Source organism: Clarias gariepinus, chromosome 20, assembly GCF_024256425.1.
Source record: "Clarias gariepinus isolate MV-2021 ecotype Netherlands chromosome 20, CGAR_prim_01v2, whole genome shotgun sequence".
In the NCBI taxonomy this organism is placed as follows: domain Eukaryota; kingdom Metazoa; phylum Chordata; class Actinopteri; order Siluriformes; family Clariidae; genus Clarias; species Clarias gariepinus.
The window spans coordinates 13,261,391-13,289,249 of NC_071119.1; the positions used below are offsets into that span (position 1 = coordinate 13,261,391).

General features: G+C 38.7%; 1 protein-coding gene across 2 annotated transcripts in view; it reads left to right on the forward strand.

Moving 5' to 3' along the window:
* The window catches only part of map3k4 (mitogen-activated protein kinase kinase kinase 4), a 69,673-nt gene that overhangs the window by 35,110 nt on the left and 6,704 nt on the right, over nt 1-27,859 (forward strand). For both annotated transcript variants that reach the window (XM_053480200.1, XM_053480201.1), the window contains exons 6-19: nt 194-351; nt 6,910-7,026; nt 7,159-7,258; nt 14,173-14,256; nt 14,862-15,131; nt 15,314-15,463; nt 15,725-15,886; nt 16,012-16,145; nt 16,291-16,369; nt 17,746-17,824; nt 17,978-18,071; nt 24,813-24,904; nt 27,411-27,491; nt 27,665-27,856. In XM_053480200.1, the coding sequence (XP_053336175.1) occupies nt 194-351; nt 6,910-7,026; nt 7,159-7,258; nt 14,173-14,256; nt 14,862-15,131; nt 15,314-15,463; nt 15,725-15,886; nt 16,012-16,145; nt 16,291-16,369; nt 17,746-17,824; nt 17,978-18,071; nt 24,813-24,904; nt 27,411-27,491; nt 27,665-27,856 (1,792 nt within the window). The remainder of the gene's footprint in view (nt 1-193; nt 352-6,909; nt 7,027-7,158; nt 7,259-14,172; nt 14,257-14,861; nt 15,132-15,313; nt 15,464-15,724; nt 15,887-16,011; nt 16,146-16,290; nt 16,370-17,745; nt 17,825-17,977; nt 18,072-24,812; nt 24,905-27,410; nt 27,492-27,664; nt 27,857-27,859) is intronic.

A 27,859-nucleotide genomic window follows, 5' to 3' on the forward strand; every position in this document is an offset into this window, starting at 1 on the left:
CATTGCTAACCAGGATAAAACAAAGTGTCAATACAATGGTGCCGCAGGTAGAGGATGGAGCAAGTGATCGTCCAATTGATGGTAGGAAACTGGAACCAACAGGTTGAAGTGGGACCGACCAAAACCTTTAGGAAGACTTAAAGTCGTATTTAGAGCTGTTAACAGTAATAGTTATGCTGAACAATGTATGCAGGTTTATTTTGGCTACATGCGCAGCTGGATTGAGATGTTGCAGCAGCTTCCACAAGCTTCTCACAGCCTGAAAAACTTACTTGAGGAGGAGTGGAACTTCACCAAAGTCATCACTCCATACATTCGTGGAGGAGAAGCTCAGTCTGGAAAGCTCTTCTGGTAAATTATGGCCTTTAATCATTTCCTCAAATGTTTTACACATTTTCAACTATTGTTTCTTTATACTTCCTCCTACAGTGGTTACTCAATTGGAATGTTCGTTCTATTGTACTGCCGCGGCGCTCGGCGGCAGCATTTGGGTTTGTGCGTTTGCTGGCTTTCATTGCTGAGCGGCGCTATATAACTACAGACTGATGCCTCATACCTTAGTTCATTCTCTGCAGAATTAATGAGTCGCAGCTCCTTTAGAGCTGCACATAGAAGCGGATAAAATCAAGTGAAACATTGTAGTTAAACGAATTCATAATTACAGTACTAAATTTACAGTACAAATGTAGAATTCAAATTAAATCTTATTAGGATCAAATTTAAGCGAAATAAATGTTAACACAGTGAGCCTTTAGATTTTATCACATGTATATAGAACAGCTACGCATGTAGGGTTTTGTGAATTTGAAGTAGATTAATTAACTGAAATAAATGACCACAAAATTAAAACATTGTCAGGACGTTCTACTGCAACAGCAGATGGCGGTCATTTAGCCCCGCTTGTGTTTTTGCGTTATTATAAGAATGAAATGCAGTAGGCTGTTATGATCTGTAACAGGTTCGACCCATGTTGTACGGGCGGCACCATGAAGCACGGACATAAGGCGAGGTCTTACGGAAAAAGGGTAATTTATTTAGGTAAAATGCGGAAGGAAAGGGTTAAAGGAGGGAAAATGGAAAGAAAGGAATAAAGGATGTGCAGGTCCGGGGCAGTGCCACGCTGGCATGCGGGCACACAGCTCAATTCAATTCAGTTTTACTTGTATAGCGCTTTTAACAATTGTCATTGTCACAAAGCAGCTTTACACAATCAAAAGAAATATTTAAGTCTGTATGGAATGTAAGTGTGCATGGATCAAGATAAACAAGCCGCGGGCGACAGTGGCAAGGAAAAACTCCCTGATATGGTAATAGGAAGAAACCTTGAGAGGAACCAGACTCAACAGGAAACCCATCCTTATTTGGGTGAAACAGAAAGCAGGAATTGATCTGCATTTATGCAGTGTGTTAGGTGGCAGGCAGTTCAGCTACAGTGGTGTGAAAAACTATTTGCCCCCTTCCTGATTTCTTATTCTTTTGCATGTTTGTCACACAAAATGTTTCTGCTCATCAAACACATTTAACCATTAGTCAAAGATAACACAAGTAAACACAAAATGCAGTTTTTAAATGATGGTTTTTATTATTTAGGGAGAAAAAAAATCCAAACCTACATGGCCCTGTGTAAAAAAGTAATTGCCCCCTGAACCTAATAACTGGTTGGGCCACTCTTAGCAGCAACAACTGCAATCAAGCGTTTGTGATAACTTGCAACGAGTCTTTTACAGCGCTCTGGAGGAATTTTGGCCCACTCATCAATCATAATTGTTGTAATTCAGCTTTATTTGAGGGTTTTCTAGCATGAACCGGCTTTTTAAGGTCATGCCACAACATCTCAATAGGATTCAGGTCAGGACTATGACTAGGCCACTCCAAAGTCTTCATTTTGTTTTTCTTCAACCATTCAGAGGTGGATTTGCTGGTGTGTTTTGGGTCATTGTCCTGCTGCAGCACCCAAGATCGCTTCAGCTTGAATTGACGAACAGATGGCCGGACATTTTCTTTCAGGATTTTTTGGTAGACAGTAGAATTCATGGTTCCATCTATCACAGCAAGCCTTCCAGGTCCTGAAGCAGCAAAACAACCCCAGACCATCACACTACCACCACCATATTTTACTGTTGGTATGATGTTCTTTTTCTGAAATGCTGTGTTACTTTTACGCCAGATGTAACGGGACACGCACCTTCCAAAAAGTTCAACTTTTGTCTCGTCGGTCCACAAGGTATTTTCCCAAAAGTCTTGGCAATCATTGAGATGTTTTTTTAGCAAAATTGAGACGAGCCTTAATGTTCTTTTTGCTTAAAAGTGGTTTGCGCCTTGGAAATCTGCCATGCAGGCCGTTTTTGCCCAGTCTCTTTCTTATGGTGGAGTCATGAAGTGAGGCCTGCAGTTCTTTAGATGGGGTCTTTTGTGGCCTCTCGGATGAGTTGTCTCTGCGCTCTTGGGGTAATTTTGGTCGGCCAGACACTCCTGGGAAGGTTCACCACTGTTCCATGTTTTTGCCATTTGTGGATAATGGGTCTCACTGTGGTTCGCTGGAGTCCCAAAGCTTTAGAAATGGCTTTATAACCTTTACCAGACTGATAGATCTCAATTTCTTGTGTTCTTATTTGTTCATTAATTTTTTTGGATCTTGGCATGATGTCTAGCTTTTGATAGATCTCAATTTCTTGTGTTCTTATTTGTTCATAAATTTTTTTGGATCTTGGCATGATGTCTAGCTTTTTGGATCCTTGGCATGATGTCTAGCTTTTGATAGATCTCATTTTCTTGTGTTCTTATTTGTTCATGAATTTTTTTGGATCTTGGCATGATGTCTACCTTGCAAATAGTTTTTCACACCACTGTATAATAGTTATACATCTTGGCATGATGTCTAGCTTTTGAGGTGCTTTTGGTCTACTTCTCTGTGTCAGGTAGCTCCTATTTAAGTGATTTCTTAATTGAAACAGGTGTGGCAGTAATCAGGCCTGGGGGTGACTACAGAAATTGAACTCAGGTGTGATAAACCACAGTTAAGTTATTTTTTAACAAGGGGGGCAATCACTTTTTCACACAGGGCCATGTAGGTTTGGATTTTTTTTCTCCCTAAATAATAAAAACCATCATTTATGAGGACCATCAAATGAGGATGGGTTCCCTGTTGAGTCTGGTTCCTCTCAAGGTTTCTTCCTATTACCATCTCAGGGTTTTTCCTTGCCACTGTCGCCCTCGGCTTGCTCACCAGGGACAAACTGACCATTTTGATTTATACAAATTCACATTTTATACAAACTTAAATAATTCTTTTGACTGTGTAAAGCTGCTTTCCTGCAATGAAAATTGCTAAAAGCGCTATACAAATAAAATTTAATTGAATTGAATTGAATTTAAAAACTGCATTTTGTGTTCAATTATGTCATCTTTGTCGGTTTTTGATGAGCAGAAACATTTAAGTGTGACAAACATGCAAAAGAATAAGAAATCAGGAAGGGGGCAAATAGTTTTTCACACCACTGTAGTTGATGTTAATTGATGTAAATATGGAGTCCTGGTAGTTATTGTAGACAACTGCAATCTTGAACTATCGAGCAACCGCAGCCAAGTCAAGTCCTCAGAGAAACAGCTGTCAACAGTTAAGGCCAGATCCGTTTTTATGGTAAAGTGAGACCATCTCCAGACACCAGACACACGCAAAGAGACACACGGGGCATCCATGTGACGAGATCTCCAACCAGAAGCGGGGCACCATGATGGGTCAGACAGGTCCGGAGGGTAGAGAGAGTCTGGATCACTGGCAGCTCAGGAACGACATGTGTAGCTCGACAGAGAGAGGGAAGGAGAGAGGGAAGAGGAAGAGCAGAAGAGGAGACATAATAGTTAGGTATGGTCGCAGTTACATAATGCACAATGTGAATGTATATTCAGTGTAGAGTGCAAGCAGAGACTCCGGCAGGACGTCTCCAGAAGACGTAGATTATAATGCCAGGCAACATTCCCCTAGATGTTGTCCTCTAGATCTGCCCCTTTAACCAAGACAAATCTATTTATAAAAATGCTTGATTAAATAAATAGGTTTTTAGCCTGGACTTAAACACTGAGACCGTGTCTAAGTCCCGAACACTATTTGGAAGACTATTCCATAATTTTTGGGCTTTGTAAGAAAAAGCTCTGCCCCCAGCTGTAGTTTTCATAATACGCGGTACTGAAAAGCAGCCTGCATCCTTTGCTCGAAGTAGCACACAGCTGACGATAAGTGGCGGTGGGCGGAGTGGCAGAATGGAGCATGCGGAGGCAGCGCTCCAGCACGCTCCCTCGTGCTTCTCCCGCTGTCGGTGGCCGGTGGGAGTCCTTGCTGACGCAAACACAAGAACTTTGCAAACGTCCTTTTCCTTTGCGAAGGCCGTCTCAGTGCTTGTGCAGCTCTTTCTCGCGCTGTTCTCAGCGCGGGGAATTCCAGTGTTCTTGGTTTAAGTCCCTGGGGGCGCGTCACATCACCCCACTCACATGCCCCACTCATTCTCCACCACATCACGTACTTCATGGACCTTGGACTAAACTCCGTGCCTTTCTTTTATAATGCGGAAGCAAGCCCGAGATCATATTACCGTTAATTATCGCCAGCTGGCATGAATAGGCAGCTTTGTCCCTTTGCCGCCTATTCAGGGAGCCTACGGAGTAAGCGAGTAGGGATAGTAGATTTGGGCGCATGCCCATCACAGGCGCAAGCTGTGACAGATCATCATCATTTTCTTTAATAGTAAATAATGACCCCCGTTGCGCTGTACCACCGCTGGCAAAACCGTATGGATTACAAGTCACACAAACTTTGTGTGCGGTTAAGTGCTGATTAGACTACGTAGGAAAGTAAAGAGGAGGATTACGATGCTCAACATTCCGGAGCCAAAACCCCATTTAAATTAAATTAAAGTAAATAACAATAGCCCACATTTAAAAAAGCATTTTTAATTAAATTATAAAAATAATTCTGCATCTGTTTTAAGTGTTCCAGCTGCTACTGTTCTTATGGCTCTGTCAGAGAAGCCGTAAATTTCCATGTAAAACAGGTACATCTGGAGGAATAAATTGATATGATGCCCTATTGATCAATGACTTATGTAAACGACTCAGTTCAGATTTTAGTATGCTCTGATTAGACTACGTAGGAAATTAAAGAGGAGGATTTTCATTTAGACTATAAAAAAGTAACCTGCGTCTATTTTTAGGCGTGCCAGCTGACACATTTTAGTTAGACGTTTTCAATACCAATCTTATAATGCCCACATGACATCAAAAATTCCCCTTGTTAATATTTTAACTATTAATTTTACTATTTTAGCCATTACTGTTTCTTTTACTTCAAAATAACATTAAAACAAAAAAAATAAAAGTTTTTTTAAATATTGCTGACTACATTTGGGCTGTGTAACGGATTCGACCCTAAGTGCAGGGCTCGAGACGAGGTCTTATGGGGAAAATGGGAAGTAAAGGGTAAAAGGAGTGAGGATGGAAAGGAAGGAATGTGCATGTGCAGGTTTGGTTGACAGTGCCCCGCTGGCATGCGGGCACAGGCTGGTGAGCGATGAGCAGCGGACAGAGTGGCAGCGTGGGCCCGCGAGGACAGTAGTTCCTGCCTCCGTCCGCTCGACCTTTCTCTGCTCTCTACGGATGGCAGGACCGGCCCCTCCTAGCTCTCACTTCTTTTAAATTCATGGGGCGAGTTCTATTTGCCCTGCTTGCATGCCGCACTTCCACGTTGTTGCGCGCACATCGCACTCACACCGCGTAATAAAATCCACTGTAACCTAACAGACCCCGAGTATTTTATAGCGCAGGGTGCATGCCCGGGATCATTATCATCACAGGGTGCGCTGTTCTGTATTGGTTTTGGTGAACTTGAGCGCGTCAGAAAATGAACCGAAACTCGTGTATACTCGCCTCACAGACGTGAAAAATATATCTGGTTGCTGTTTTTCCCGACGCATTCATAATCATTAGTCTACTTCTGCCGGTGCGTTCTGGAAAAATTTATGCATGCGTCGATTATGCAGCGCTGATTAAAACTATGTAGTAAATTAAAGAGGAGAATCACTATGCTGAATCAAAGTCCTGAGCCCAAACCTCATTTAAATTAAATGAACAAATATTATGATTAAAAAAAGCCCACGTTTAGAAGATGTTTAGAAATTCTTTCTGACATGAGTTGGCCCGGTGTTATGCGCAGAGCGCCAGGAGATTTCCTGAAGCTCCGAAATCGCTGGGGCATTTTTTCTAAGTAGACGCTATCTTTAATAACTGATGGAGGTTTTGAGCTGTAAACACACGCATTCTTGCCTAAACAACTCTTAAAACTACACCTATGACACAATAACAGTAATATTTCAAACATTTTGCAGGCTGCTATTTGGAGAAACGAAACAATAATGAATAAACCAGTTGTTGGGTCAAAATAACCCAAGCAGGGGTTCATTTGTAAATGACCCACTACATCTCATCAACAGATACAGGGATACGCTATATAACAGTTTATACTTTGTACAAATAAAATTGTCAGCTAGTGAACTTTATCTAAACAACATTTACCAAAGGGTTTTTTTATTTAAACTTATTATTGTACAGTACATATCAATAGCTCTGGTTCCGATTTTTTCATGTTTGTGTAAAGTACTCGTGGAAATTACCATCACTATTGTATTTACTGCGACGAGTGAAAATGTCACTTTGTGCCACCTGGCGGTCATTTTACGAATGACTTTGAAATGCAACTGATTTATTTTGGTCGCTGTCGTTTTAACGCGGCGCTGAGCGCAGCGGTAATAACCATTCCAATTGGGTACCTACTGTATGCCAGTTTTGGTATCGGCGCCACTTTACTTTATTTTGTGTAATTATTTTGGCTGAGTCTGCTACATTTTTCTTCGATTTCAGTGACATTGCTGGCATGCTGCTAAGATCAACTGGGGACTTTTTGGACACAGGCCTTCAGAAGAGTTGTGACGAGTTTTGGGAAAGTGCTGATGGAAGTACTGCCTTGGATGAGATCAGGTAACATGTTAAATGACTTAAACCACTGCAACATAATTAAATGTTTTCATTGATAAATATTTGCAAATTGACAGTTTGAGGTTTTTGTATTATATTATATGACATACTAATGCTTTATGCCTGGCCCCACAGGCGATCTGTGATTGAGACAAGTCGCTCTCTCAAAGAGCTTTTCCATGAGGCCAGGGAGCGGGCATCTAAAGCGCTGGGATTTGCAAAAATGCTACGTAAGGTAAGACAATCAGGTCTCTTTAATCATCTTTCATGCCCGTTATTAATGACACACCTGTATTATTTATTTTATAAATTAACTGCAACTTTTAAAGAGGTCCTATTATTATGCTTTTTCAAATATTTTCTTTCATGCAGTGTGTCATGTAGCTGTATGTGAACATAAACTATCTGCACTATTTGTGACACTGACAGTCCACGATAAATTAAAGAATCAACTCACATTAGCCTAAACAAGTCGCTAGCAAATCTATTTTTACTCTGTTAAGGATCATCGTTACTCCGTAACATATTTGCATATTGTCCGCCCACGTTCTACGTCGCGAACAACTTGCCCGCCCACGGTTTACGTCACGAACAACTTGCCTGCCATCTTACAATTAACATTACCACACTCTTGTTAATGTGACCGAGCATTCATGCCAGGTTCGCTTAAACACTTTATAATATAAAAAAAAAACAATAAAAACGAGAGCACACGAAATTCTTTTTAAATGTTTATCCTCCACCATTCACCAAAACTGAACTTGGCGCATGCGCACTTCGCGTGTGCGGAGGCATTTTTTTCCCTTGAGGTTTGCCGTAGAGGTTTAGTTTTGTATAATACACGTTTGCTTTATCTACAGTGGTTACTCAATCGGAATGTAGGTTCTACCGTCGCGGCGCTCGGCGGTACCGATTGGCTTTGTGCGTTTGCTGGCTAATACCGCTGAGTGGCGCTATATAACTACAGACTGACGCCTCATGCCTTAGTTCATTCTCTGCTGGATTAATGAGACACGGAGTTTTAGAACTGCACATTGTAGTTAAACAAATTTATAATCACAGAACTAAAATTACAGTACAAATGTATAATTCAAATTAAATTAAATCTTATTAGGATCAAATTTAAACAAAATAAATGTTAATACAGTGAGCCTTTAGATTTTATCACGTGTAATTAGAAAAGACGCGTGTAGGGTTTTGTGTCGTCTTATATCTTGTGTTCTTTAAATTTGTAGTAGATTTATTAACTGAAATAAATGACCATAAAATTGTCAGGACGTTCTACTGCGTCAGCTGATGTTGGTCATTCAGCCCCGCTTGTGTTTTTGCGTTGTTATAAGAATGAAATGCAGTAGACTGTTATGATCTGTAACGGGTTCGACCCATGTTGCGGACACGAGGCGAGGTCTTACGGGAAAAGGCTAATTTATTTAGGTAAAATGGGGAAGGAAAGTGTTGAAGGAGGAAGAATGGAAAGAATGGGATAAAGGTTGTGCATGTGCAGTTCCGGGGGCTGTGCCACACTGGCATGCGGGCACACAGCTGACGATAAGTGTTGGTGCGCGGAGTGGCAGAACTGAGCACGCGGAGGCAGCGCTTCTCCCGCTGTCAATGGCCGGCGCGAGTCCTCGCTGACGTAAAAACTTAACACAAACGTCCTCGCCCCCATACCCGTTTTTTTTTTTTTTATAAAAATACCAAAGAAGATTATTGTGTATAGACTGATTAAAACCAATGCAATTTACGCTATTATAAGGAAAATCTCAAGTTCTTCCATTCCAAGGATTAAAAAAAGGCAACAATGTTAACTTTAGAATTTAGAATCCAGAAGATTAAAATTACACAAATTTAAATCACTGAAAGTCAGTCTCAGATTCAAGAGGTTTTTAAAGTGGGGAGAAGTGCATTTCAGTTTCTCTGAATGTATAGGTGAGAACAGCCGATTCACACCTAGGAAGGGTGGATAATTTGTATTTGAATGTTGTTTGGCATTGTAAAGCACTATAGTGACACTAAAAGAACAACCCAGGATTAATAGGAATTATTATACTGCATAATTATTATTTAGCACAAAAAAAAATTCCTTGCGCTCGGGAAAACTATGCGTGCGGTTGAGCGCCGATTAGACTTTAGGAAATTAAAGCGGAGGGCTTTTATTTAGACTATAAAAAAAATAACCTGCGTCTATTTTTAGGCGTGCCAGCTGCCACTTTTTAGTCAGAAGTTTTCAATACAAATCTTATAATGCCCACATGACATGACGGAATAAAGGCACGGCTTATTATGATCCCGGGCTTGCACCCTGCGCTATAAAATACTTAGGGTTTGTTGGGTTACAGTGGATTTTACTACGCGGTGTGAGTGCAATGGCCATCCGTCCGCTCGCGCTGACTCTGCTCTCCGCGGATGGCCGGACCGGCCCCTCCCACCTCGCGCTCCTTTGAAGTCCCCGGGGCGCGTTCCATTTGCCCCACTTGCATGCCGCACTTCCGCGTTGTTGCACGCATGTTGCATACACAGAGCCTAGTAAAATCCACTTTAACCCAACAAACCCCGAGTATTTTATAGCGCGGGGTGCAAGCCCGGGCCATTAGCAACAAAGCTCACCAGTCATGTGTAATTCTGCGGTCCCGCTGCTTCGCATGTCTGAAGGGAAGGACGCCTAACTAGTGAGCGAGGAGCGATATTGATTTGGGCGCACGCCGTGACAGGCTGAAAAAACTGTGTCAGATTAATGTGCAAAAACTATATAATAAAACTATATAAGACTACATGGCCTTTATAAGACTCAACTTTTATTTAAGTGCACTCACAATAACGAAAAAAATTAATGATTTTGTAAATGTATGAAAGCAAATAAGGTGCTTTGTTCTGTATTGTTTTTGGTGAACTTGAGCGCGTCAGAAAATAAACGCAAACGTTTTTTTTAAATGGTCAGAGTCAGTCTGCTTGCTGTTTTCTCGACGCATCCATAATCAAACTTCATGGAAAACTTCATGAGTGCTGATTTAGACTATGGAGTAAATTAAAGAGGAGAATCACGATGCCGAATCGAAGTCCTGAGCCCAAACCTCATTTAAATTAAATTAACAAATATTATAAGTAAAAAAACAATAGCCCACGTTTAGAAACCGTTTATAAATTCTTTTCGACATAAGTTGGCCCGGTTAGGTCAAAATAACCCAACCAGGTGTTCATTTGTAAACTACATCTCATATGAGCCAACATGAGCAACCCAACAATGTGTTTAAAGTACCTAAAATAATCCAGAACTTAAATAACAATAAACAGATACAGAAATACGCTGTATAACAGTCACTATTGTATTTACTGCAACGAGCGAAAATGTCACTTTGCGCCACCTGGCGGCCATTTTACGAATGACTTTAAAATGCAACTGATTTATTTTGGCCGCTGACGTTTTTACACGGCGGTGAGCGCGACGGTAATAACCATTCCAATTGATCAACTACTGTACTTGTTTGTGTTTGTTTTTTTTTTTTTTTTTGGTATGTACACACATGCAATAAACACAGACTTCTGACATTTTCCATTCACTCGCGTTCACATACACATACAGTTTATTATATGTAGTTTGTTTTGTTGTTGTGCACCTTTTTCGTTTACTTTATTTAGTTTTGTATAATACGCGTTTGCTTTATCTAATTGTTTGCGTTTGTCCTTTTTGCTCACCAGCCTTTTAACGCAACACTGACACAAAGATAAAAGACCTCTTGATTTTTGTAGCCACAGTTAATATAAAATTAGCTGGTCGTTACGCGATAAAACCGACGCCATCTTTTCTGTGTTGATGGATCTCCAGAGCCGTCGTTCAGTTATGGTCATGGGCGTTTTGTTTTCCGACACACGCTGTAGCGGTAGACCAATCATAAATCACCGCGCCATCTGACACGAGTCGTTTACAAATCATTTAGAAATGGGGTAAAATTAAATCTATTTTTAGAGAAAACTGAAGTGTTTTTTTGACCTTGCATACATGTTTTAAGAGACTTATTAAGCAATATTAGCAACCTTAAAATTGCATAATTGGACTTCCTAAATAAACATTGATTGCAGTTGATCAGACTTTAGCAATATAATAAAAAAATATTTTGCATATTTGTCACACTTAAATGATTTAAAATTTTTATATTTCACAAGGATAACCTAAGTAAATACAAAGTGTAGTTTTCAAATGATGATTTCATCCCCCCCAACCCGCCACCCCTTGCTGAACAATGAATGAATTATGATTAACCACATTTTTTGGAAAGCTGAGTTAAATTTCACTTGCCAAAAACTTGCTATACTGCATCTCTAGACTAATCTTCACACAAATGTTTGACTGAAATGTAACCATTGGCTAATTAGTTTTTAGCAGGTATTTAACAGAGTAATCACTAAGTAATTGTCATAAAACCTGAATATGAGGCTTCTTTAGTGAGTCAGTATCAGTTAATAGGAGATCCTACCATATAAATGCAGTATAGATAGTTTCTAATTGATTATGTTACCAGAGCATATGCAAGTGCACCCTTATACATCACCATACTTAAAACATTTTACATGTCCTTAAAATTTTGTTCACTGTATATAGTTTAAATACATAGCAAAAACATTTCTATTAAGTGACACTGTCTCGCTCAACCCTCAGGGAGATGCTATTCAAATGTTTGTGCATAAAAATAAGCATATCTTTGTAAGATATCGAGTCAAACATATTTATTCCCATGCTGTCTCTCCTCAACTTTGCAATTTTGGCTATTTAGCTTAATCAAATCTAATGAGGCAGAGCCTAATTTACTTAAATGGTTAGACAACAGAAAACAGAGTTTTTCATTTACCCTTTTTCCACCAAATATGTTTGTTAGATCTCACATCCAACCTACTCAGCCTAATGAACTGACACATATATTTAGGTCTTCAAGCATGTAGTATCAACAGTTAATTAGAGTCCAACAAAACGAACTTTTTAATGTTCTTATTTTTTTCCTCATTTATTAAAGCAGCTAAATTAGTGTCGGCTTGGATTCCCACAAAACTAGAAAGGCAGCATTCACAGGAGGGGATTTTGAGGGGATATGCAACATTTAAGGCATGGTCTCACTTATAGGGTAAAGCTATCATCCCAAAATATGATTAGATGAAATGTTTATTATTGTCTTTTTATGGTTCTGTGTTTCTTTGGCAAGAACTGATCTGGAGGTGCTACTGTATGTGTATGGAATGCTTGAACCCTCCACATTGCTGTTTTCAGCAGAATGTATTATTCAGGGTGAGGCCCAAGGTTACATGAGCCATTTGCCATTTAATTTCTATTTCAGCTCCTTTTTTTCTGTTGTCTGATCTCTATCATTTTCAATTTGAAATTTCTTGACAAACATTTTCAACTCTTTCAGTTGTAAGGACCTTTTCTATGATCCTCACAACTTTTAGCTCCGATCATTTTAAGCTAAGCAACTCCCCCAATTCTTTTGCACCCAACAACAGAGCAAGCTGATAGTTTTGATAGCTGAAGTTTTTGTTGTTTTGACTTTAGAGAACACTCTAGATGTAATCTTGATGTGGGCTCTAATAGGGTTTATACTGTACATTTCCATTAATTATTTTTTTATTTAATATCTTTTTGAATGATATAAAGTGCATAAAAATATGAATTATGTGTACACTAAATAATTTTAAACAAAAACGTCCAGTCAAAACAAAATTGTACAGGTAAGGTAACAGCTAATAGAAAACTATGTACACATTTATGTACCTTGACAACAATTTGGGTCTAAGCCACTTTAGCATCACCAATAGAAAAAAAAATTTGGTCGTACTGTACATTTACAGTTATATATCAACATCAATTGTTCTCTGATTCTTTAAATCAAACTCAAAATGCACCATGATGCTCATTTCTGCCACATTGGATTTTTGCTACAAATAAAATTCTTTAGGAGAAACAGTTTTCTCCTGCAAACCTTTCCAAAATCATTGCTTAACGTGAATCACAACATGCTAAGACTATTCAGAAAAAGTTATTTCTTTGATTTTTGATGTACAGGATGATTCATAACAAACCAACAATATGAAAGCTGACAAACAGAATGTAAAAGCGTAGGAAGATCATTGAAGATCATCAACATGGCAGATAATTAAAGTACTGTACCTTCTAAGTGTCTCAAGGAAGTTTTGCGTGTAATTCATCCTTAGGTTTTGCTAAAATTTGTCCTAAAATTAAATAATTTTTATTTCTCTTGATTCCCCTGAACATACCATGTGCTCCTGATATGTTTTTGAATTTGTGATCAAATGATGAAACTGAGCAAAACTGCAATTTAATGTCTCCTACAGATTTTGATTGAACATCATAAATTGGCAAGCTGCATCAAAAGACCAGAACAGATAAAAATATTTTGATGTTTGATTTATGTAATGATTCACCCATAAGACATTGCAAACAATTTAATGTAAAGGCACCAAACGGGAAGTAAGGGCGTATCTCAGCAGCAATTTGAAATATTTTTATCAAACATTTTTTTTAATTAAATGAACTTATTCAAAACTTATTCTAATCCTAAGAAGTTTTGTTTAAATTCACAGTAAGGTAGAGCTAAAACTTTTAACCGAGTTTTATTTATTGATTTTTTTTATGTAACCTAGCCAAACATGACTTGTTACAGAGTTTTTTAATATATAAGAGTCTATTTGTGACAACTCAACTAGGATAGTAAAGGAAGTCATAAATGAGAAAATGACATTTCAGGCTTAATTTTTTTCCCATACAGACACAAATTTGTTTATAACAGAACATTTTTTCCTTCTGAAAAGTTTAATATATATTTTTAATATCTTTTTAACTGCATTTGGGAGGAATGATGCTTCTTCAATATTTATGAATGTGTTGTAGTGACACTAATAATATAATTAAAAATTTTGACATTTGTACTTTTTAACACGCTTGTGCCGCAAAGAAACAATGTACAAAAAAATAACAGTTCTTTAAAATACAGAACTAAGTTTGCAGTCATTTTCTTCAGATGTTGACTGTTTTTCTGCTTTTTCCTACTGCTTTTTTTACTTCCTTTACACTGTTTTTATGCCTTTTTTTTTACGCCACATATGCCACATGATATGTTCTTAAAGCATTTAATTTTTCTGCAGGACCTTGAGATTGCTGCTGACTTCCTCCTAGCTAGTGGAGTGTCTTGCATCCTCCATGCTCTGAAACAAAGAAACTATGTAAAGGTACTTTTTTTTCTCCCCTTTTTGTCTTAATGTTAAAACAGTTACCTGGCCATGGTTCAGACTAGAAGTATTGATGGTCTTTCCATCAAAGAAAGCTAAACAGATTAACAAGTGTGTAATTCTTGCCATAAATTAACATTTTAGTTTGTTAGCAGGACCTTTTTTACGAACTTACAAACTTTTTGTGTAGCCAACAAAAAATAATAGTGGGCTAGTTTAAACTCCTAATGTTAGTTCTGTTAACAATAAAAGCTGCTTCGAATTGAGCCCCATTAGCGAAATTCGACTCTTTCTGTAGAATGATAGCTAAGAGTTGTGAAGACTGGAATTTTGGTTACAGAGGCTAAGGTTAGATTACAGTTGTGTGCAATTTCAGCATCCCCTCTTCTAATTCTGTGTGTTTTTGTGCAAAGACAATCAAAAATCATCTCATCCTAGCAGGTCATAGTATTGTGCAAATAGCGCATTAGGGTATGTATATGTTAACGGGGACGAAAAATATCAGTCCCTTTAAAAATTAAGCTGGCTTACGTAAACATCCACAATGCTAAAAATAAAATGTGTGTATGTTCATGGATGCATTTGTACTTTGTATTACACTGCAGGCCTATATCCCAGGGTTGGAAGAATTACAGGTCTTTGTCCCATGTGGTCTAATGGACCAGCGCCTCACCATTTTGCAGCTACTGAATGCAGCAGCAGGAAAGGAATGCTCCAAAGAGCCAGATGAGATCCCTGAGGATGAGGCCTTCCTTATCATGAGCAAGCATGGAGCTGGGGATGTGGATGCTGAGGCCAGTTGGGCTTCGTGGGATGGGATTGTGGTCAAACTGGTGCCACAGATGGAGACAGTAGATACCTTGAAGGCAATGAAGGTAAGTAACAGATCAATTGGCATTATACTGCCACTAAAAGGTATCATTTGAAATGCTCTCACATATTTAATGGATATTTTGACTATTCAAAACTAATCATCGACTAAAATTAATACTTGTATTCATTCTCTTTCAACCCATCTGTACATCTGAATTCAAATGTTTCTCTAAATGTCCTTTAGGTGGAGAATATGTTGCTGATTGTAATGCAGTCCGGACACCTGGTGGCCCAGCGTAAAGCCTTTCAGCAGTCTATGGGGGAACTGTTGACTCTACGGCGAGAGCAGACTTCCAGCCAGCCCCTTATTGCCAAAGCCCTGGAGCAGCTCAAGGTACTAACTTTTCTGTACCAAATTAGAATGTGATCATGCTAACTTGGACTGTTAATGTTAATAAAACCACTTACATTTTGATGGGTGCTCAAGCATTTCTGCCAAAAACAATACTAATAAATTACTTTATACTAACTTTTGATGTTTGAGAATTTTATAAATTTATAGGAGTCAATTAAGGTTCAGTTTGGCTGTGACGCATTGCTACCCTTAAGCAACTACATTCTGGTGTTTTAATCTCCTCCTTCTTCTCTCTGTTAGAATGAGGCTCTGAACTTGTGCAGTAAGATTAACAGTGCCATTGACCATGTAGAATACATGTTCACATCTGAGTTTGAGGCAGAAGTAGAGGAGTCTGAGTCTGTCACCCTTCAACAGTACTACAGAGAAGCCATGATTCAGGGCTACAACTTTGCCTTTGAGGTTTGCATGGACAGGTTTTAATTAATCTGCATTCTGCCTTTATTAATGATCTGCTTATAGTACCCTGTCAACTTTATACTTAAAATCACTAAGTAGCAAGTGTTTTTATTTTATTTTATTTATAGTACCATAAAGAGGTGGTGAGGCTGATGTCAGGAGAGTTCAGGCAGCGGATCGGGGAACGCTACATTGCCTTCGCCCGGAAGTGGATGAATTATGTCCTAACAAAGTGTGAGAGTGGAAGAGGTACCCGTCCCAGGTTAGCCCATCTCCTTCTCTAGGCATCTACGGAGTCTCTTATGCTGTACCTACAGTATTTAAAAGGGTCTGGGTATAAGAATGTTGGTATTAAAACTAAATAAAAAATAAAATTTTGATCGATTTGTCTTCTCTGCACATGGTAGGTGGGCAACACAAGGTTTTGATTTCCTCCAAGCCATTGAACCTGTTTTCATCTCTGCACTGCCTGAAGATGATTTTTTGGTAAACTTTAAATTTTAATCTCTGCTGATTTTAGATAGTAAATATTAGTAAATGTTTTTTAGCTTTCTAGACCAGTTCTGATTTTTAAGTTTAACATGTTGATTCGGACTTTTTTATACTTTTAATGTTTAATTCTCTTACAATTGACAGCAAATACAAATATTTTTGTAACTTTTCTTTCATGAAAATTTGCTTGTATGTTCATGATAAAAGCTGGACTATTAATTAACTTTTTAACTTTTTGTTAAACTACACAAGGTTACAGGATATCTTCCATTCAAATAAATCAGTAAACAGTGCTCCAGATTACTGGACAGGACTTCTTCATGATTTTTTCCCCCTGTTTGTCACACTTAATTTATCGAGATCAACAAACAAATTTTATTATTACACAGAGATAACCCGAGTAAATACAAAATGCAGTTTTTTAATGATTTCATTTGTGAAGGTAGAAAAGATGTTCAATTTTGTCCTTGTCCTATGTGAAAAACTAATTGCTCCTAAACCTAATAACTTGTGCTAGCCTTTGTAGCAATACCTGCAAACAAGTTTTTGCGATAACTGGCAATTAGTCTTTCATATCACTGTGGAAGAATTTTGGCAACAAGAGGTCTGTATTTCTTTTAGATGTTGTTCTGGGTTCATTTATGAGTTCCTGGATGAATCGTAATTGTAAGATTCACCACTGTTCCAAGTTTTCTCCATTTGTGTATAATGGCTCTCACTGTGCTCCTCTGAAGTCCAAAAGCCTTGGAAATGGCTCATCTGTTTCTTTAGGTCATGATGTGAGATCTTCATGCTGCACTTTGTCAGACAGGTTTTATTTAGGTGATTTCTTAATTTAAGCAAGTCTGGGTGTGGCAAGTGCAATTTAAATCAGCTTTCCAAAAAAAAATCACAGTTCATTCATAGCATCACAGTTCTAATCACAGTTCATTCATAGCAAGGGGGGCAATTGCTTTTTCACATAGGGCCAGGTGGTTTTCAACAGCTTTTTTTCAATTTGTTTTATGATCTAAATTATTAAAGTAAGATAAATATGGAAATAAAATGAGCAAATGCAAATACTTTTTCACAGCACTGTGTTTATCTATATATGGTAACACCAGTCGATATCATGGCCAACTCCCAGCTACAAATGGTTGTAGCAGAATTCGAACTTGCAATCTCCAAATAATAGGGGGGAACGGTTTGTGGGAGCTTGTGCTTAATTGGCACACAGCTGGTCATTGCTCATAGTTGATCAAGCCCGGCAAATTTAGTCATTTGTTCTTTAGTAATTATAACCGTAACAACGTATTCCATTAACATTTTATGGTACACAAGATCACTGTACACAGATGAACAGATTTTTTTTTTCCCTTTTATTTTTTCAGAGTCTTCAGGCCCTGATGAATGAGTGCATCGGCCATGTTATTGGAAAGCCGCACAGCCCTGTGAGCGGCCTGTACCTTGGTTAGTCTTTTTTGCCAATTATAGTGATTCTACCGTGAAGCGTGAAGTCAAGTGAAATCAGTTTTGTTTACTTTCATATTAAAAATAATATTTGTAGTCTATCAACACCTGTTTTAAGGATGTTCTTTTTGATACTGTACCATGTTTTTTTAGCCCCTCGAAATAGTCCACGGCCTGTCAAAGTTCCTCGATGCCATAGTGATCCTCCAAACCCGTCACTGTTTATTCCTAATACAGAGGGGGCCAGGTAGGTCATGTGTACATGTTTTTTGGAGCTCATTTTGTTAACCAATATTACCAATATTAACCAATATAAAGATGTCAGCAGTATTTTTTTAAAAGGTTATAAACAAGTCTAAGCACAATATTTGTTTATACAGTACTTGTCATTCTTTCTATAAAGGCAAATATCTGTGAAAATAATATCACTTACATCTTTTACCATCACCAATATATGACAGTTCATTTAGTCCTTTGTTTGAAAGGTAAGAAGCTCCTGGCCCTCATTGTTTTCCCAGTTTTTGGAAATTCCTAATGGACATACAATCTACCACGTCAGTCTTTACTTCATCCACTGGGTCACTGGCACTCCATGTGCATAAAAAGTGCTTTGTGTGAAGACTTGAGAGCTGTGCACCTAAAAAAGAGCTGCATGCATGCAAAGGTCTCGAGGATTTAGAAAACTTGCGAACACAAATGAGACACTTGAATGCAACATCTCTGTGCAGATGCAGTATTCTGCTCAGTCCATAGAAGATTGTGCCTTTTTGTCAGTCATTGGGTGATAAAGTATGATTGGCTACAGTGATATTTCTTTGATAGTCAATGTTTCTTACCACGGTATAAACCAATTGAATGAAAATTACTTGGCAATGCTCATTCACATTTTATATAGATTAGCCATGACATTATAATGAAAAATATTATCCCTGGTATTGTACATTTACATTTACATTTAGGCATTTGGCAGACGCTCTTATCCAGAGCGACTTACAAAAAGTGCTTTAATGTTTACATAATTGGATACATACTTACACTGGGTACATACTTACACTGGGTTAACTAGGTTAATAACTAAGTGCCATTAGTCCATCACAACTAAGAAGAGTTTTTTTTTTTTTTTTTTTTTTTCCCCCCCGGGGGGGGTTAGTCCAAGTACTGGAGAAACAGATGAGTCTTGAGTCGTTGTTTAAAGATAGTCAAAGTCTCTGATAGTCAAAGTCTCTGATTGTATAGACCCTGCTGCCCCTTTTGCCACTAGAACAGCTCTGAAGTTACGCGGAAGTTTGTAATATCGCCTGACAACGCAGAAATTAAAAAAATGGACATGCATCGACTCGATTTGTCTTTCTCATCACTGCATGGGCATGAATTAACGAGCTGTTGCGCTGCCGCGAGCAACGACAACAAAAGCGGTGAAGCTTAGTGAGGTAGATACGGACGCGATGTGTTTACTGATGTGTTTACATGACTTCTTAATCTTCGACAGACATCGTTATAAACCATCTAACGTTACAAAGGTAAGCATAATATAGTTTTCCGACTACGTACACAGTTTGCAACTAGACAATCACCTTAATGCATTGTTTATTATAAACGGGCGATTAGGGATTATATAGAGACGGATGTACACAGAGAAGAAGCCATAACCATGTTCTATGAGAGTATAAGTTAAATTATACTCCGCATTCATAGTGATTATTAAAAAGGCGATCTGCAAAGATTCATAGAAAAATAAATCACACTGACCGAACCTGGTCAAGATGAAGCAGGAACACGAAGTTAGTACAGATCCATTTTTAGGAGCAGCTTCGTAGCAAAACCTGCTAAAAACTAAATTTAGCCAGTGCATCCTCAGCGGCTCAGATGTCGGTAGTGAATGACGACTGCTGTGTTCGCTATTACTCGGGGCTATTACTGTATTCTCACTCGGGGCGGGTCTTTGCTAAAACACCAGTGTCAATCAACTAGTGTAGGAGCGGCCTCTTGTGATGTGGCGTCACAGTGACAGGCTTTTGCGATTGGCCTGATTTCAGAAGGGGCATGTTATTGTAATAAATGAAAAGAAAACCACTGGGCGGCTCTTTATCATCATAGAGTGGTTGTGTACACACTCTCCTAACACACAGTTCAGTCCAAACAGCTTAAAAAAGTGCATGTAGGCCTGTATGACCTCTTTAAGTGTGGCAGCCTGTGGTGCACTGGGTGCCCTGCTGCCTTTCTGTTGTGGCCAGGATTTTTTTTTGGCTAGTTGTGCTGCATTGCCATTTCTGTTCTAGACCAGATGGGGCCTTTAGTCCCCACAGGCATGGATGAGTTATACTGGTATATAATTGATGATCATTGCTAACATGTGGTGTTAATGTTATGGCTGATTGGTGTATATATGTAATGTGAAAATGTAACATCACTGTGTGGTTTAAAGTATGGCAGAGAAAAGTGCCTCTTTTCTTAACTACTGAAAGTATTTACTAACTTAAAACTAATTAGTGACTTTTTTGGTGGGCAGAAAAGATGTTAATATCAGAATAAACTGTATAATGATATCCTATATTCATAGAGCCTGTTCTAGAAGACTTTAGGCACGAGTCAGGATACACCATGGGCCAGTCTATTGCTGGGTGCGCACACAGTCACATACACACATTATGGGCAATTTGGGAACACCTCTTAGCCTAATCTGCATGTTTTTGGAGTTCATGGGTACTTTGAGGAAACTCAAGAAGCACGGCAGAACATGCACACAGACCCGAGGACTCGAACCCTTGATGCTGGAAGTGCAAGGCCATAGTTCCTACACCACCACTTTTAACAACAACCTTGTTGTTTTATAGAAAACCAGCTTTATAGAAATAAATGTTCTGCATATAAATTGTGGTGGCAAAGTAAAACTACGTAAAATGACAAGGGGAAAAAACCTTGATAGAAACCATACTCAAAAGGGAAACCTTTCTTATCTGTGTGAGATCAAATATAGTGGAACCTCGGGTTACGAGCATAATTCGTTCTGGAAGTTGGCTCGTACTCCAAAACACTCGTTTACCAAATTAAATTTTCCTATAAGAAATAATGGAAACCCAAATTATTTGTTTTACAGGCCAAAAAAATACCTGTACCTTTATCTGTAAAAAAAAAAAAAAGTAAAATGAAATTCCCACAGATAAGTGTTCCGTTTGTGCATGCAGGCACTGTGTGTGTGTGTGTGTGTGTGTGTGTGTGTGTGTGTGTGTGTGTGTGTGTGTGTGTGTGTGTGCGTGCACACACACACATTAACAGAAAGACTGTTTTATTAAAAAAATTAGCAAGGAACATCACTAATCACACTCGCATGAGCGCATAGTAACGAAATCACTGCTGTAAAGTAAAAAAAATAATAAAATGAACCTGCACTTTACCTTTGAAAATAACCGCGACAGAGCGAAGTTTCTGTGTAAGGCAGAGGGTGTGTGTCTGTATGTTTGTAAAGCCAGGAGGAGAGGGTGGGAGGGGGTCTGTAAAAGTGAGAGGCTGTGAGTGCGCGCGTGTGTGGGAAGCCCAGAAGAGGAGGGGGTGGAAGGGGGGCTGTAAAGGCGAGAGTGTGTGCGTGTGTGTGAGAGAGAGCACGGTGTCAGATTATACACACACACACACACTCTCTCGTCTTTACAGCTGCCCTACCACCCCCTCCTCCTTTCGGCTTTCCAAACACACACACATTCCTTCTACACCTATGTGCTCTGAGGTCAAAAGTGGGTTATTAACTGTGTTAAAAACTGTACTTGGCAGTTTCAGTCCTTTAACTATTTGAGTGATAAGCCATCACAAAAAACAAACAATTTAGTGGAATCTCGGATTACGAGCATAATTCGTTCAGGAAGTGGACTCGTATTTCAAAACACTTGTAAACCAAATTTTATTTTCCCATAAGAAATAATGGAAACTTAAAATATTCGTTCTACAGCCGAAAAAAAATAAATACCTAAAAATAATTAATACAAAATATTAAGTAAAAATTAAACAAATTTACCTGCACTTTACCTTTCAAAAAAGTTTTAAAAAAAATCCCGGCAGATAAGTGTTTCTCTTTGTGCACGCAGGCGCTGTGTGCGTGGGTGCGTGCGTGCGTGCGTGTGTGTGAGGCTAGAGTAAGTGGAGACTCTTGCTTTTAGCCCCTCCTGTCTCCCCCTCCTCATCCTACACATTAAAACTTTCTCCTCTCGTTTAAACACACACACACACAGATTAACAGAAAGACTGTTGTTCTCTTCTAAATTTTTAAAGCTTCTCCACTTTTTATGTTGCTCACGACAGCGTAACACCTCTGTAATTCATGCTCGTGTAATGATGACAAACGGGTCGATGCGCGTTCTTTTATTTTCTGCATCGTCAGGTTATAGTACAAATATCGGGTGGATCCTGCAACTAAATCCAACTAAAAAATCTTAAGAACAAAACTCAGGCTCTATATCCTAGTGTACATCTCGCATTCGCCTTCACACACACCAGACTGCATTACCCACAATGCATCTCCCGCACTGGACTACACTTCCGTAAACAGCGGTCATAAATTAACGTCTCTCTCCCGCTACACTGTTTTATCTGAAAATTAGCAATAAACATCGCTAATGACACTTGTGTGGTCGCAGACTAACAGAATCACTGCTGTAAAGTAAAACAAACAAATTAACCAGCACCTTACCTCTGAAAAGATTTGCGACAGAGCAGTATTTCTTCGGAGAGCAGAGTGTGTCTCTCGCCTGTGCACGCGCGTGTGTTTGTAAATGGCGGTTTCATACACACACACACACACACACACACACACACACAAACACAAACACACACACACAGCCGGCACAGTGTCAGATTACGCGTGCGCACACACACACACACACACACACACACACACACACACACACAGAGCCGGCACAGTGTCAAATTACGCGCACGTGTGTTATAAGAAACAGTACACGCACTGTACACACGCGCTACCGAACACAAAATAAAATATGTTTTACACACACACACGGGGTCACAGTGTTATAGTAAACAGTAAAGGCATGCACAGATGTTGATTATACCAGTAAAAGACGAGCACTAGGACCCAGCAGGGGAGACAATTTCGCAGCGCAAGAGAGTGAAATCCGTTGGCTTAGTTAGTTGTGATCACGTGATGCTCGGGGTCAAAACAAGAAGCGCATGCATGAAACATGATACTTGGTGCTTGTAAACCAAGACAATGCTTGTTTTTCAAGTCAAAATTTATTAAAAATCTTTGCTCGTCTTGCGGAACACTCGTAAACCGCGTTACTCGTAATCCGAGGTTCCACTGTACCATGAAACTAAAAATCAAATCAATGCAAATCATGAAAATCAATGCAATCCAAACCATGGTTTTGATCCATCCTCAGTTATCACATGAATATTTAGGCAAACCATATGGAACCATCCTCATGACCAGATAGTAGTTTATATGTGATGATGACTTTAACTCGATGTGGGGCACCAGGATGCAAAAGGGGTCAGGATCACTTTAATGCAGGATTAATGCAGTATATATTATGCAGAGTCAAGCATGGACTCCCAAAAGGACTAGGTATGACAGTATAATTGAAAGGGAAAACCAGAGGGAAAAACACACCTAAGGGTTCCCTGGGAAATAGAGCAACCAGACAGTTCACTAGCAAAAAACCTGGTTAAGCTCATGACAATGGGGGAAAACATCCATATATAAATGTTCACCATAAAACTCTACACGTAAGAGTCCCCTAGATCTGCACCTCTACTCAAGAAAAATTCACAAAAGAGTTGACTAAAAATACGCTTCCAGCATATACTAAAACACAGACTGTTTTTGAGTCCCAAACATAAATTGGAAGGCTATTCCATAACACTGGGGGCTTTGTAGGAAAAAGGTTCTGCCCACTGCTGTAGTTTTCATTATATAACATGCAAACAAAGCCTGTACGTTCTGCTTAAAGTAGGCATGGCAGACCATAAAATACTGGTAGATAACTCGGGTACCATGGTGAGAGACCATTTAATACTTTATCGGTTAATAGTAGTATTTTACAATGTGAAATTTCACTAGGAGTCAATGCAGAGTGGACAAGGTAGGAGTAATGTGTTCACATCACAATCCAAAGACATACATAGTAGGCTTATTGCTGTTTCCAAATTCCCTATACTGTGAGTGTGTGTGGGCTTGTTTGCCCTGTCTAGTGCCCGAATCCTCTGGGATGGGCTCCATACCTCCCACAGCCCTGTACAGAATAAGCAGTATAGAAAATGACTTTGAATTTTTGCTTGTGTGACTTTTATATAATTAAAATAACTCGTTTGTATAACATAAAAGTACAAAACCATATTTACAAAACAATATTAAAATAATAATAAAATATCCCTATCTCAACTTTGTATTAGTGATTCTGATTGATCACCAAACCATTCTAGCTGATCTGCTAGCTCCTAATCTGTACCAACATAAGGTTTTTTTTTTAGCACTTATTGATTTATATTAAACCAAATACAATACAATGGCAAAGTGCTGCCAGGACCTGGAGCCATTTGTACGCACCTCCCAATTCCTAGATTACTTCAAACTATTTGACTATGAACAAAATAAAAAGCTCTTGTTCCTTTATCTCCTGAAGCCTGTTGTTTAAGCATTTCTTTAAGCTAATGCAGACAGACTGGCTTTTATATGCCATGGGTTTTTTTTTTAGCTTCTGAATTAACAGGATTTTAATTTTTTTTAAATGCTTATAGTAATGATTTTACACAAATATATTCATATCCAGATTAATAAATGAGGCATTTTGGTGTTATTACAATTTTGTACTGTACATTGCCGGTTACTATTTTTATTAGGTCAAGTGGCTGTATTGCAAATACTGTGCAAAAGTGGAAATATATTGCAAATTCTTAACACCTAGACTTTGTTTGCTTGTATGTGTTAGTGTGTAATATTAGCAATTTTGGTGCAGCTATAATGTTGTTTGGATTCTTACAGTGTCCATGAGAATGATCGTCTTTCATCAGTGGCTGCTGAGTTGCACTTCAGATCCCTTAGTCGCCACTCTAGCCCCACTGAAGACAGAGAAGGTAAAATCTAAGTGTCCAAGGGCAGTTACTATTAAATTTAGAAAAAGCTTTACTTACCTACCTTACTTTTGAATCTGGGAAAAGTGTAAGTAAATAATATACCTAGAGAAGATGCGCAGTATAATCTCTTTTTACCAATGAGGTCATTTATTTCTATTAAGGATGTAGTGATCCTTATCAAGAAACAATACAAGCAATACTGTTGTGCAATGCTTGCATTTTACTATTTGGTGTTGCACTCAAAAGGTTAATTAAATTTAACTTTGACCCCAAAGCTGTGGCAGCTGTATGACATGGTAAAAAAATTACAAAATTGGAAAATAAACAAGTTCCCACCTTTTCAATAAAATTTTAAACATCTACTAATAAACTAAAAGGGAAATAAATTACTAAGAAGAGGGAAAACTCAATCCATTAATGGTCTGTAGAGCAAAAAGAATGGAGAACCTATAATGTAATATATTAAAAATTTTCAGTGAAAAACCTCCTTTTTCCCTCACTATACTGTAGTTATTTTGGTCCTAGCCCCCACTGTGCATAGAACCCTGTGCATGTTTTTGGCATGACGGTGACAAAGATGTTGGTGATTGTCATCAAATTCGTAATCTATAAATTTGTTGTTCCAGTAATAGTAAAATGAACATTTATCCAAAGCCAGTTGATAGTTATGTCACAATTTAACTATTTTTAATTTGACTTAATACATTATAACGATTATGTGATAAATTATCGCAGCATTGTTGACTGTCAATACCCTGTCAGTTGTCACAGTTACCTTCCTTTGTACTTTTTTTTTTATCTGCATAAAAGCAGTCTCAAAAGCTTTAAAGATTTGATCAACTATTAAAATCATAAGTATCGCAACCTTACTTGAAATGCTCAAGGTTTTCATGGCAGGACAACATAATTTTCTTTTACCTATCAAAGATTATTAGAAGTTATTACATATTAGAAAAACATCATCTTATTTTTTAAAAAATTGGATGATCTAGCAAGAGCTTCCGCTTTTCCTTTAAAATGTGACCTCTAAATCAATTTGACTTGCTGTTTAAATTCACTTCTCTAAAGAAACCAAATATTCCAAAAATAAGTCACATTTCTCTGGCCAAATCTTATCTTTTAGCATATGCAACAGTTTTTGTTTGCCATAGCATTTTAAATCTTTGACCTCACTGCTTGTTCGCAGTGATCAAAATTATGCATACACACATGCCTCCGAGTGGTGCAGTGGTAAAGTGCTCGCCCTATCATCCGGGGAGCGCTGGTTCGAACCCCGAGTGATGCTGTTTTCCTCTCACACCTGGAGGCACAGAGAGAGCTGATTGGCCGAGCTCTCTCAGGGGGGAGGGATGAGAGGTACTTGCGCTCCCACATTAATCATGGCTCTACAGCCAATCAGGGGCGTCTGTGAGCTTGCGCACGCGAAAGGAGCGGCTAGCGCTTTCCTCCGAGTGTGTTACTCTGCCCCTAACGGTACGTGAGCAAGCAGTTCAAAAAGATGCAGTCGGCTCGCGTCACATGGTTCGGAGGAAACACGGGATAGCTTTCGCCCTCCCGACTGAGTGGTAGTAGTAGCCTTAATGTGGGAGCCCCCTAGTGACGGGGAGGAATTGGCTACACGACTAGATTGGGGAGAAAATCGGGGAAAAAGAATTGGACAGGACTAAATGAAAAATAAATATATATATATATATATATATATATATATATGCATACACTCACTTAACATTATTAATTCAGGGGTGTTGAATGTCCCAGTGTTTAAATTTGTCACGCCCAAGGACTCAATACATACAACTTGATCCCAATACATTCTAGCTGCTAGCTCCTAATCTGTACCAACATAAGGTTTTTTAATAGCACTTATTGATTTATATTAAACCAAATACAATGTATTTTATACAATACAATGAATTAAAAATGTTAAGTGAGTGTATGCATAATTTTGATCACTGCGAACAAGCAGTAAGGTCAAAGATTAGGCCAAGTGCTGCCAGGACCTGGAGCCATTTGTAATCACCTCCCAATTCCTAGATTACTTCAAACTATAGTACTAGAGTATAATTCCATGGGTTGTAGACACTTATGAAAGAGAAACCAAATTGTCGCTCTTAACTGAGAGGAAATTGGTTTAAATGGTCAGGAATGACCCAAGAACCACAAAGACACAGGCCTGCCACTTACTGGAACTTGCTGAAACACCGCGTTACTGCTTTGAATTTATATTCAAGTTACTCTTGGGTAAAATGAAATAACCAGGCTTTTTTTTATGGATTTTTTAAAATTTATTTTAAATTCTATTTCCTATTTGTTGTCTTCACTGATGCTGAACTATGATGGCATGCAACAAAACATTTGTTTACAGTACCTCAAACATTTTTCAGGTTATGTGCAGTTATCCTTTATAGGTATGCAGTGCCAAACCGAATTAGACACAGTGCTGACTTAAGTCAGTCAAATTAGTTTGCTGTTCAATTTGCTCAATCATTTTTTCTTTCCTATTTAGAGCCCTCATATCCAAAAGCAGATCCCTCTGCTGCCACTCGCCGTAGTTGGGAACTCCGTAACTTCATTTGCCAGTCAAAAGGTTAGATTTGAAAATGTTAAAAAGCCTTCCTATATATGATGTAATTAATGATGCATAAGTATTCATATAGTCTTGTTTTCTCTGTAGTTAAATGCCAGAGATGTGCTCTCACTGCCTTAATTTTCCAGACTGAATGTATGATGTTCGTCTCCTTCTTCCTTTTTCCTGCATAGACACAGCTACATGTCAGAATCCAATGGAGATGGTACAACGAACGATCCGCTCCTTCGAGGAGAAACGCTATGCTGCCCTAAGGCAGCGTAATGTTATCGGCCAGGTGTGCAGCACGCCAAAATCCTATGACAACATTATGCATGTGGGTCTGCGCAAGGTCACCTTTAAATGGCAGAGAGGCAACAAAATAGGTA